General features: G+C 43.2%; 1 protein-coding gene across 2 annotated transcripts in view; it reads right to left on the bottom strand.

The window, feature by feature from the left end:
• PIWIL4 (piwi like RNA-mediated gene silencing 4) overlaps positions 1 to 7,567 on the bottom strand; it is a 68,885-nt gene extending 61,318 nt beyond the window's left edge. For both annotated transcript variants that reach the window (XM_019525494.1, XM_019525492.1), the window contains exons 1-5: positions 7,482 to 7,567; positions 6,819 to 6,924; positions 6,029 to 6,160; positions 4,731 to 4,945; positions 2,292 to 2,413 (exon numbers count right to left, since the gene is read on the bottom strand). In XM_019525494.1, the coding sequence (XP_019381039.1) occupies positions 2,292 to 2,413; positions 4,731 to 4,945; positions 6,029 to 6,160; positions 6,819 to 6,924; positions 7,482 to 7,532 (626 nt within the window). In that variant the 5' untranslated portion in view covers positions 7,533 to 7,567. The remainder of the gene's footprint in view (positions 1 to 2,291; positions 2,414 to 4,730; positions 4,946 to 6,028; positions 6,161 to 6,818; positions 6,925 to 7,481) is intronic.
• Positions 7,568 to 11,774: the final 4,207 nt, after the last annotated feature.

The following is an 11,774-nucleotide window of genomic DNA, read 5'->3' as shown; positions in this document are numbered from 1 at the left end:
CCCCCCCCCCCCCAATATGTGATCTATTTGGCTCACACCCTGAGGGTCTGGGAGAAAAAGCAAAAACTTGCACCAGTTCAAAGTTCAAGTGGAAAGTAATACTGCATCTGGAAACCGTAAGTGCAACTGGAGCTTTAAGAGTAGGTAACAAGTTGAAATAGCAATACTTTCTTGATGTTATCATCACTTGCATTCTGAACTGAACAGACACACCAGAATCCCTCCACTCTTACTATACCAGTCCCCTCCCTCTTCCACTCCCCTACCCCCTCCCACACACAATAAATGTGAGAAAATGTAAGCATTAAACAGTGCAGAGCAGCATTTTACAATAGATTGGGAAGAGAAGAAAAACAGAACAGTCCTGGATTCCAACACACACGATCTTTAATAACCAGCAGAAGTGCATGTATGATGTCTGTCCTAATTTCCATTAAAACAAGTTTCTCCTTAATAATAAAGCATTCCAAAACAATAACACTCAAACCAATTAATACTGAAACAAAATTAATGAACTTGTGCAATAGTTAGACTTACTCAGCCTCAGTTATCTTGCTTTATTCCACTAATAGGGCATTACTTTTAATAATCTAAAAATACACGGCTTCTCATGTCTTACATTCGAATTCAAGTTATAACCAGGGATCCTGGTTTCCTCTGATTAAAAAAAAAAATCCTCAATTTTCAGATTAGAAATAGTAACCCAAAACCCACATTTTTCCATGATTAAAATGAAACACCACTAATACGTAGATCTATAAACATATAAAGATATATAAATCTATATCTATATATAGTGGTATTTCATTTTAATCATGGAAAAATGTAGGATTTGGGTTACTTTTTCTAATCCAAAACTTGGGGATTTTTTTAAATCAGAGAAAATCAGGATCCCTGGTTATAACTAAAGAAGAAAATAAGTCAAACAATTTAAGAAAGGCATCTCAGGTACAATACCAATTTTTTTTCAAAGTAAGAAGTATCAGAAAAGAGTAACCTGAAAGAACCTACCAAGTTCTATTCCAGCAATATAGGAGCCACAAACAAACCAAAATACCTTACACTATATTATTTGCCTCATTTACAATATATGAGTGAATAATTAAAAAATAAATTGGCTCTACGTAGCACACAACTTTGCCTTTTCCATTTTCAGACCTCAAACATCTATCCGTCCAAAAGGTTTTTCTGTTCTGCTTGGAAGCACAACTGTTCCCCTTATAATATTCAGGTTAGGAAAGATTAAATGTCTGAACACAGGAAGGTCCCCGTTCTGCTCCTAGGTCGCATCAAATCAAACAATTCAATAACCATTCTATTCCATAGTACGAATTTAAAAAAAAAACAGCAAATCTTGGATGCCAAATGCAATTTCCTCCTGTGCAGAGGCCCTACACAAGACCTCATGAATCACTTAAATATTAGCACTTGCATTAAAAGTTTTGGTAGCACTTAAACAGCAAGTAGAAAATTGTACAGGCCCATGCTAGCAATACAAATTTTATCGCAAATGGTTTGCATTTCCTATAGAGAAGACTGCTTTGACAGGGACAAGATAGAGACTATAGATCACTACTTGCCAATTAAGAAAGGTCAGAGAGCTAGGCTGTAGATACGTCTGAGTCCATTTTGGGTTTATGGGTAAGAGAAGTACAGTACTTTAAGTTATATTACATCAATGGGCCTTTTTCTCCACCAGACCTTAAATACCAAAATAGTATCAATATATTTTGTAAGCACTAGGTTGGGTGAAATTTGCATTTTCACTCACATATTTATAGATGAACCATGGCTAAACCATGGTTATTTGATTTGTATTTACAAACACACACATACACAACTTTTTCAGCTGTGCTTAAATATGTAGCCTTCAATGTCAGAACTACAAACTAAATTTTAACACACAACTTGGAAAAAATCTTAACCCATGGCTTATTTAAAATTATGGAAAGAGATCCAAGCTCTTTCTGAGATGTACTGAGAATGACTTCAATAAAAGTAAAAATACAATTTATGAAGTTTCTACATTAAGTTTTCTAGTTATCAGGGGAAAAAATGTCACAACTGCCCTAAGCGAAGCAGCTGCTCTGAAATAAGCAGTACTGAGACAGAAATTTATGAAAATAAAAATTTTACGACTTCTGGTTATCAGTTTTTCATAACATGATGATGATGATAATAATAATAATAATAACATATCATAAGCCAAAAGATTTTCAAAGAACATTAATAAACTGAAAGTCAAAGATTACTAAACATAAAAAAAAACCCCATTCAAAAAAATCTCTTACTTCTTGAAGATGATATTGAAAAACTGAATGCAGACTGGAGAACTGGGTGCTAACTTGCTTTTTAGTGTAATGGTGATTTTTACTGTCTCGCCCCTTTTTGTTTCAGTCAACAATTCTGTGACCTAAGGGAGTGGGGGGAAAGGTGAGAAGATAAAACAACAATATCGAACGAGCATTTTGCCCTGAATGATGTAAAAGAGCTATTGTAAGAGCAGCTCAGCAGTCAGGCCTTAAAATTAGCAAGTCCAGAGCACTGTGATTTTTGTCACAATTTTCACTCTTCCTAAACAGACCTTTTTTAAAATACAAAGGCTACTGCCTACCTCAAACATATTTCCATGCTGGAAAACTGCTACTATAGTACAACTCTTAAAAATGCCCAGATGTTTTATTTTCCCCATAAACACAACTAAAGAACTTGCTGGTCTGCAAGCAATTTTTGCTCATTCCCCCTTTGTTTTATTACAATATAAGTTCCAGGCTGCTGAGTCTTGGAATAGCAGATACGTTACTGAAAAGGTCTATAAAACAAAGTGCTTGAAAGTTCGTTGCTAGTAAGAGCACCAAATGCAGGAGAACAGCATGGTCGGACTGCAAGGGACCTCACGAGGTCATCTAGTCCAGCCTCCTGCTCAAAGCACGACCATTCCTGAGTAAATCATGCCAGCCAAGCGTCTGTCTAACCCAGTGGTGCTCAAGCTTTTGGCCTTGCAGGCCAGAAGAATGGGGCAGGGCCAGTCCATGGGCCGGACTGACCGTCTTGACTCAGGATCAGTGCTGGGAGTGAGCCCTGGAGCCTGGCACCACCCCCTCTCACCAGGATTGATCCCTGAGGCCCTGGCACCCTCCCACTCCTGAGCACCGGGTTTAGGTCCTGGAGGACTGACACTGCCTCCCTCCTGGCCTACCACATGACACAATCGGGCCCTGGTGCCACCCTCACCCAGATCTATACAATGGGATTGGGGGCCAATCCATGGCACAGGGCCCAGGGCTCCCCAGTGCCACTGCTCTCCTGCTGCCAAATTTCTGGACCTGCTGGGAGCCCCGTGGGCCAGATGATGCAGCGCTGTGGGCCAGATTTGAGTTGAACATCCTGGTCTAACCTGTTTTCTAATCAGAGGCAGAAAGTTCCCCCAAATCTTAAGCCTAAATTTCCCCTGCTGCAGCTTGAGGCCATTGCTCCTAATCTTGTCCCCTACAGCCACAAAGAAATGCCCGTCTCAGTGCTACCAAGTCTACCCAAGGTAGCATACAGTAATGGCTTCTGGCTGCATGCAGCTACATAGTGTGTTTGAGTGTGCCACTATTGGGGGTTGTAAGTTTGCAGTCTAAACACAGTCTATAGATAGTGTACACTAGCAATCTTAATACGGTAAAGTGAAGCTGCTTTAACATATTACATGAAGTTCAAAAAATATGAACTGCATATCAGGTATGTATCTTTTTTACAGAAAAATTCTTCTGTATTTTTAAATTTTGAGACGTATTAGAAAGACAGTTCTGGTAACTGAAAACCATCTACTAACATGAACAGAAAGAAAGGAATTTTCTTCAAGCACAGACTGTCAACATTTGCCTAGACATGCAGCTTTATGAAATGTAGGCAACGAGGCAGGCAAGAGAAGAAGGCGGGCAAGACAATCATGAAGGCAGGGGATAGGAGGGTTTCAGTCAAAGGGACTGGGACAAGCTCTTTTCCTACTGAAAAGTGCTATCTTTGTTGTCGTCACACAGCAGACATGCCTTTGTTTTTAACGATCCCATCCAAAGGACCCACACACCAATGGCATGTCAGTGTATTTACCTTGGAAGGACGAAGAGTTGATTTGATCCCACTAGAATTGAAACTGAAGTTCCAGGAAACATGGGACACTTATACACATACCTTTTTGTCCTGCGATGCACTGAAGATCTGACACAAGCTGATACGCACTGTGCTGCTTCGTGTGCAGTTGTATAAGCAGCGAAACGCATGTCAGTGCACAGAAAATTGGCAGCAGCGTGCTTTTGAACTAAAACACCGCCAATGTGTTTCAGTTCAAAAACGCACCGCTGCCACTTTCTCAGCACGGATGTGCATTTCACTGTTTATACAACTGCATGTGCTGCAGCACCAGGAGCTTTTAAAAGCACCCAGCACTGCAGCAAAAGCATGTGTACAAATGCCCACAGGTACTATACTATTGATGTTAACATGACTAAGCCCTAAACCAAGTCTTTCAGCAACAAGCACTGCCTATGCAATACTAGACGAACTTCACCAAGGAATTGGCTTGGTCATAAACAAAGGACTTAAACTGCTTTAAACAATGGAAGCAAATGTTACTGATGATGCTGGTAGTTACCCCACTTCAGTGTCCCACAGAAAAAAAAGATCAGAAATTACAATTACCATGACTTTTTTTTAATGTACAGAACATAAGCAGCTCACTTTACCTGGTTTTCCAGCTTTTGAGAAAGAAAAAGAATGACTCCATCAAACGCTTTAGCTTTTCCAAGAAATTCAGCATGGCTGTAGAGCAATGCAAGGCGTAGACGCCTTGACTCAAACTCTGGGTTAAAAGTCACATGGTACTGGTAAAGCTGCCATTCCCTAGGAAGCAATAAGCTGTAGAGATTTGTAATTACTTTCACCGGGATTCCACTGGAGCCTGTAATAAAACATTTATGTTGACTTAGTTTTCCTTATTTTTTCAGACAGTATATTATTGGTAGGGATATAGTAAGTAATGTTAAATAATTATATGTTATTTATATGTTAATTATATGTTTGTATGTTACTGCCTGGTAACTTCAGAAATTTCTTTCAAGAACCTGGATGATGCCAGCTTATATGGGATAAGTTAGGTTAGTCTCTCTCTAAAAAGAGCAGTGTTTTCAAAAATGCGTCTTACTACCCTATTATCCAGTTGAGACAAAATATGATAGACAAATACAGTTGCTGAACTTCAGCAGAAACCAAGCCTTCTTTGTTATATCAAACCCAATGGTTTGCTATGTAATGAAACAATACACAATCATGATATAGCAAACTACTTTTTATTTGTTCCTAAGCATAATTCCCCCCACAGAAGTTCATACTAATTTTGAATAAGAAGTAATATTCTGCACTGCTATATCACATACAACCAGAGCATCTCGAGAATTTAAACATGAAAGGATTCGGACAACAAAACTAGGAAGTAAGATATTATCCCCATTTTACAGACTGAGGGACATAGGCATGGAATGTCTATACACATAATTTCCACAAAGTCACATAAAGCTTGTACCAGTCAGTAACAAAACAAAGATCTACCTCCTGGTTCTTTGCTCTACCCCAAGACCACTTTTTCAGCGTAGTAGATTTTTTAAAAACAGAATATGTTTTTCCATGAAAGAGGAACAAAACAAAATTCTCTTAACTATATAATGGACAGATACAAGATGCTTGGTCCTAAGCAATGTTAAAAGTCTACTTTAAATCTGGTAACAAGACAAGCAGCTAAAGCTTCTAAAACCTAATACTTCATTTCACAAACACAAAACCTCTTTAATTCATGACTCCAACTCAAAATTAAGCATTTTGCACCACCATATTTTCAGATTTCCTGATACTGACCATAATCTACGGATCTGCTCGAGAAGTACAGAGCTCCCACAGCTGCCACAAAAATCCGCAAGTACTGCTTAGCACTTCTCCAAACAAGGCCTACATAGACAAAACTAATGTGAAGGAAAAGGAGTTACTCTACCTGTTTTACAGTCTCGGACATGTGCTATAGTTTTTCTAGTATTTATTCCCAAATCTGGAAAGTCATATCGGGTCCTTCCCCCTTTCCCCAGCACTGCACACTGAGACTTGGACTCTCCAGCAGAAAGGTCACCTTGAACAGAAACACAGAGTGAAACGTGAAATTATTCATTCCTCGTGGGTCCCAAGAAGTGAGCTCAGAAACAGGGACATGGGCACTTGTATTATCTTCACCCTTTTTATGGCTTTCAGTTTTGGTAATCCATATTGAAAAGCATGAGCATATTTAATTAGATTGTACTTGGAAAGTAGTGCATAACATACTGTATAATATGCCAAATCAATTTATAATAAGCAGAGCCTGAGCCACTGGGCTACTGTCATAGTGACATTACTCATTAATTTATTCCTTGAGAAATTCAAAAGATAAATTCCTGTTTATAAAGACATCATGGTATTTGCAAAAATGGTGTACCTGCTGTACAGTTCTTTATGGCGTCCACTTAATTTACTAGCCCTTATTAAGCCTTAATATATTTAGGTAGAAGAAAAAGCCAATTAATTAGGTACCATACTCTTATAATATTACTATTATTTATTTGTATTGTTGTACTGCCCTAGTCATAGACCAGCACCCAAAGTTTTTAAGGCCCATATTAATACTAAAGAATAAAAAAAGGCAACTCCTGCCCTGAGGACTGAAAATCTAAGTAGAATAAATAATTTTAATATCAGTATTTATAATCATATAATTTTACTAATGAATTAAAGCAACGTAGCTGTGCACTTACACCTCTGAGAAAGTCTTGCTGCTCCACCATGGGCAGAGCTGGTTGAGGCCTCTTCCTCAGACACAAAAGTCCCACCAACTTGGGAATCATCACTCCTAGAGTAATCCTACAAGATACAGGTAACAGATCTCCATAAATGCACGATTGTATACATGAAAAAAAAAAACCATTTTGTATCTGGATCATTGTCACAATAGTTCAAGGCACCTATAGGCAGGGAAGAACGGGTATTTCCCTGAGAGCGGCCAAGTGAGGCACAGGTAGTACTGGGCCCAAAGCCGAGCGCAGCGCACAACACAAACAACAGAATAAAAACAATGCTTCTTAGCTTTAAGCATGTACGCAAGTCTCTCTGCAATAGGACTTGGGCACAGGCTTACAATTAAGCAAGTGTTGAAGTGCTCTGCTGAACTGGCATACAGTGACTCCTGGTTTTAGAGGGCTGAGAGAGTGTCATGGAAGAGCAGGTCAAGCGGTAGCAAAAGGTGGCCTCTGAAACAGCAGCGGCAAAGAGAAAAAACAAACTGCCGGCCTAGTATTTCAAACAAATCCGCTTTCTTTAGAAAACCCGACCACCCCGTCCCTGCCCCGAGCAGGCCTCCCTCCCGGGCTGCCCTTCCCCGCAAGCAGCGGCGCAGATGCAGGCGCAGGGGCCCCACGCACCGCGCCGCGCCCGGCCCAGCCTCGACCACTCGTCCGCGCGCGGCCACTCATCGCGCCCGCCGCGCACACACACGTGCGCCACGTGGCAGCCCGGCTCGGCGGCAAGCCACACCCCTCCGCGGCGAGGCCACGCCCTCCCGCGGGAAGCCACGCCCCTCTCCTCCCTGGGTTCGATCCGTGCTGGAGCCGGGTGGCAGGGACGGTGCAGTCCCCGGCTGGCCCTCACCCCACGTGTCAGCACAAAGCCAGTCTTGCTGCAGGGCAGCCTTGCCGTGGAGGGGTAGAGCTGCCTCGGCCTCTCGTGGGCTGGATCCAAGTCTGGTGCCCAGCCCCAGGGGCACCGTGTAGCGGAGGGCGTGGCCCTGCTTAATGCCCTGCACACAGGACACCCAATGAGTCTTGTAATTAGCTCCCTGGTGGCCAGCTTCTAGCACAGGGGTGGGCAAAATGGCTGGATGTGGCCCTCCAGGGGCCCGCGGGGCCGCTAAAAAATTTAGAAAATTAATATTTATCTGCCCCTGCCTGCCTGTCATGCAGCCCTTGATGGCTTGCCAAAACTCAGTGAGCGGCCCTCCACCCGAAATAATTACCCGCCCCTGTTCTAGTGGAAAGACGTTAGCTACACACCTATGTCATGAAAAAGGGGGATCTCTGCCTAACCTGCTCCTGTGGCCATTGGCTAAGGGCAGGTGAGACTTGGGGGCATCCGAACCCCAAGCCTCTGGGCTCGTGCGTCCACATAGGATGCCTACCAGTGGATTTGGGAGCATCTGAAGTGCCAGGCTGAAGAGTCTGGGGTGGAGGATGCTTGCCGGTTGTAGCATCACGTATGGGGTCTGAACAATGGAGTTTTGCTCAATTGAAAGGATTCGGAATGATTTGTCTATGATTTGACCTGGAATCTGAAAAATATTCCCCCTCCTCCCCCAAAAGCTCCCTCACAACAGAGCTCCCACGTGGCTAGTGGGGAGCCAGCCAAGGAAGGTCACTTTGCAGTAGAGGTACAGCCTGGCACCAAGTCACTTCACAGCGGGGTGCAGTCCAGAGTCAGGACAAAGACCCCAGGTGCTGCAGCACAGTGCCAGGGCACCTGCTCGGGGACAGGTCATGCGGCTAGGGGAAAAGAAAAGGAGTGATCCCAACATCTGTGAGGCATTTTTATTAGCAGTTAGCTGTCAAAGATGCGGCGCTGAAGGATGAGTCTGTGCTAAAATGCGCGGGATGATTGCAGAGCTTGTCAGCATCTCCCCACTTGTCTTACTTTTATTAGCTCAAGTATTGGAGTAGAGCAGCAGCAAAGCAGCCCACGCTTCAGCTACTGTGCTACCAGATGGCTTGAGCAGCCAGGGCTGAAACTTGTGGTGCCAGAGCTTCACTGCTACTGGTACCTGAGCTAGCTAGATTGGAGCTGTCACTGGTATGCCTACATGAGCTGTAATCACACTTCAGTAGTTAGAGTCACTCTAAAATATACGGTATATTTACATATAGCATCATAGAAAAGTAGGGCTGGAGGGCACCTTCAAAGGCCATCTAGGTATAGGTGTATCATCCTGATTTTCACCCACTCACTGAGGGAGAGGTCACATGCATCATGTGGGCACTTTATCTCTATTAGCCAGCAAGGAGATGGGTTTTATGGGCCCTGAACGTAAACTAGCTACAGAATGAATTTGTAAGTTGAATCCTGTATAAAAACTTCCCCAGAGGCAGTCTAACATTCTGCAGTCAAGTGATAACGGTATCTGAAGGAGATTTCTTATTATCTGCATTAAAGAAATGCTGTGCATTTCATTGAGTCTCTCCCTGTTTGACGTTGATGTGCAATGAAATCCACAAGTATAGACACATCTACATTTTCCAATTTTCATTTTGTTTAAGCCTGTGACACCTGCTTCTAATGTACGCTGAATTCCCCATATGTCATGAGCAGGAGGGGTAAAACACACCCATGAGGTTTGTGCATTAAAGACTCTCATGCCTCTTTGTTTTCCTTCAGCAGAGACAAAAAATTTTAGAAATTTCCCAGGCTCCCTACCTAGACTGCATTTTCTAGCTCTAACCTGTTCCCATGTTGACTTAAAGCTGTACCTCAAATCAACCTGCATTCATAGTTTCATAGTTTCTAGGGTTGGAAGGGACCTGAGCAGATCATCTAGTCCGACCCCCTGCCATGGCAGGAAGAGCACTGGGGTCAAACGACCCCAGTAAGGTGGTCATCCAACCTCCTCTTAAAAACCCCCAGGGTGGGAGCCTGCACCACCTCACTTGGAAGCTGGTTCCAGACCCTAGCCGCCCTGACCGTGAAGTAGCGCCTCCTGATGTCCAACTTAAACCTTCCCTCCGCCAGCTTGTGACCGTTGTTCCTGGTCACTCCTTGCGGCGCTCGGGGGAACAGGGACTCCCCCAGCGCCTGCTGATCCCCCCTAACCAGTTTATAACAGGCCACAAGATCCCCCCTCAGCCTTCTCTTTTGAAGGCTGAACAGGTTCAGGTCCCGCAACCTTTCCTCATAGGACCTACCCTGCTGTCCCTTGATCATACGAGTGGCCCTCCTCTGGACCCTCTCGATGCTGTCCACATCCCTCTTAAAGTGCGGCGCCCAGAACTGGACGCAGTACTCCAGCTGCGGCCTGACCAGTGCCGCATAGAGGGGGAGGATCACCTCCTTGGACCTGCTCGAGATGCATCTGTGGATGCACGACAAGGTGCAGTTGGCCTTCCTAGCCGCCTCCCCACATTGCCGACTCATGTTCATCTTGGAGTCAATAATGACTCCCAGATCCTTTTCCACCTCCGTGCTGACAAGAGGGGAGTTCCCCAGCCTGTATGTATGGTGCCGATTGTCCCTCCCCAGGTGCATCACCTTATACTTGTCTTCATTTATGTTGTAGTATGTTAAAGGCACATATAGCCCAAGACAGGATTGTATGTTTGCATACATTTAAATAACAAATATAGAAACATAACATTTGGGAAATGTAAGACTAGGGAGTCAATAGCAAAAACAAAGGGCATTTATGAATGTCAACCAAGAAAATGAGCAGCGTTGTTCCATGTTTTAATAGCGACCATTCAGTTTTCAAGAGGTATGCACATTCCAGCTCTCATCACTAATTCAACAGTGGAAAAAAGGTCATCAGCCAATTCTACTGCCAGTGTACAAGCCAAATAAAATATTTTACAAGTAGGAGAAATCAGTATTTCCATTTATCCATGTACGTAAATTATAGCATAAACACAAATATTACTTTGTAGACCTGCAGTTGCCCCCAATTTAGAAGCTGAATTACTTATTTGCACCAACTAGAGGCTCAGATGAAATTTGGCTAAAACTCAGAGCCCTCATTATATTTGATCTCAGTCTCCTTAGCTGTGTTCTCTAATAACTTTCGGGAAAACAGGTTGCTGGTAACAGGGATCTGGTTGTTTGCTCCATGCTTGACCTGACTGATGAAATGAAACAACTATCCCAATGTCTAGATGAACTTGGAAGTTGAATGAGGGCCACCTGGTTGTGATTCTGTGTGGAAAATGACTGAGACAATATACATGGTTTGTGGCAAGTAGACAGAAGTGTGAGTGATACGTACATATATCAGGGTGCATCTACACGAGACGCTAAATGCACAGTAGATTAATTATACTGTGTGTTAGTGCATCATGGCAAAAGCCATGCTAATGTGCTAAGGCATTGTAGAATTAGTCCACTGTGCTTTAGCATCACTAAAAAGATGTGCTCCAGTGATACTGCACAGTAGCACCGGTTTCTGTGCATTGAGTTAGTACCTGTTACAGGTACTAAACTTAATGCGCCGTAACTACAGCACATTAATGCATGTGTAGCTGCGCCCCCAGTGTACCTGACTTAGGGAGTACAGCTGCCATGTATAGCAGAAGTGTGCTGTATCAGAGGTATATTACTACAGCTTGACCAATGACTAGATGAACAGGGCTTAGCTGTAGTTAAGCGTCTCTTTTGTAAGTGCCTGGACCTTGCCTCAATTATCTGTGGTTTCACACATTGAGCCTGGTTTATTGAAACATCCTCTACCACATGCTGAGACTCCTCCGAATTTGAAGCTAACAGAAATGCAGTGATGTACCAAAGCTGAGTTCCCTGCTGAGAACGTGCTACAGGAGCTTGGGGGAGATACAGTGCCTGCTAAGAAGTTTCAGGGAGGAATTCCAAGTGTAGGCTTTAACCTCAAATGCACTTCCTCGCCTGGTCCTAGATGAGGAAAGAGCTCTCCTCTCTCCTTGTGCAACACCATCCCACTTTAAAGCAGTGGA

Source organism: Gavialis gangeticus, unplaced genomic scaffold, assembly GCF_001723915.1.
Source record: "Gavialis gangeticus isolate Ggan-Ray unplaced genomic scaffold, GavGan_comp1, whole genome shotgun sequence".
NCBI classification, from domain to species: Eukaryota; Metazoa; Chordata; order Crocodylia; family Gavialidae; genus Gavialis; species Gavialis gangeticus.
This window is presented reverse-complemented; position numbering and strand designations above follow the sequence as displayed.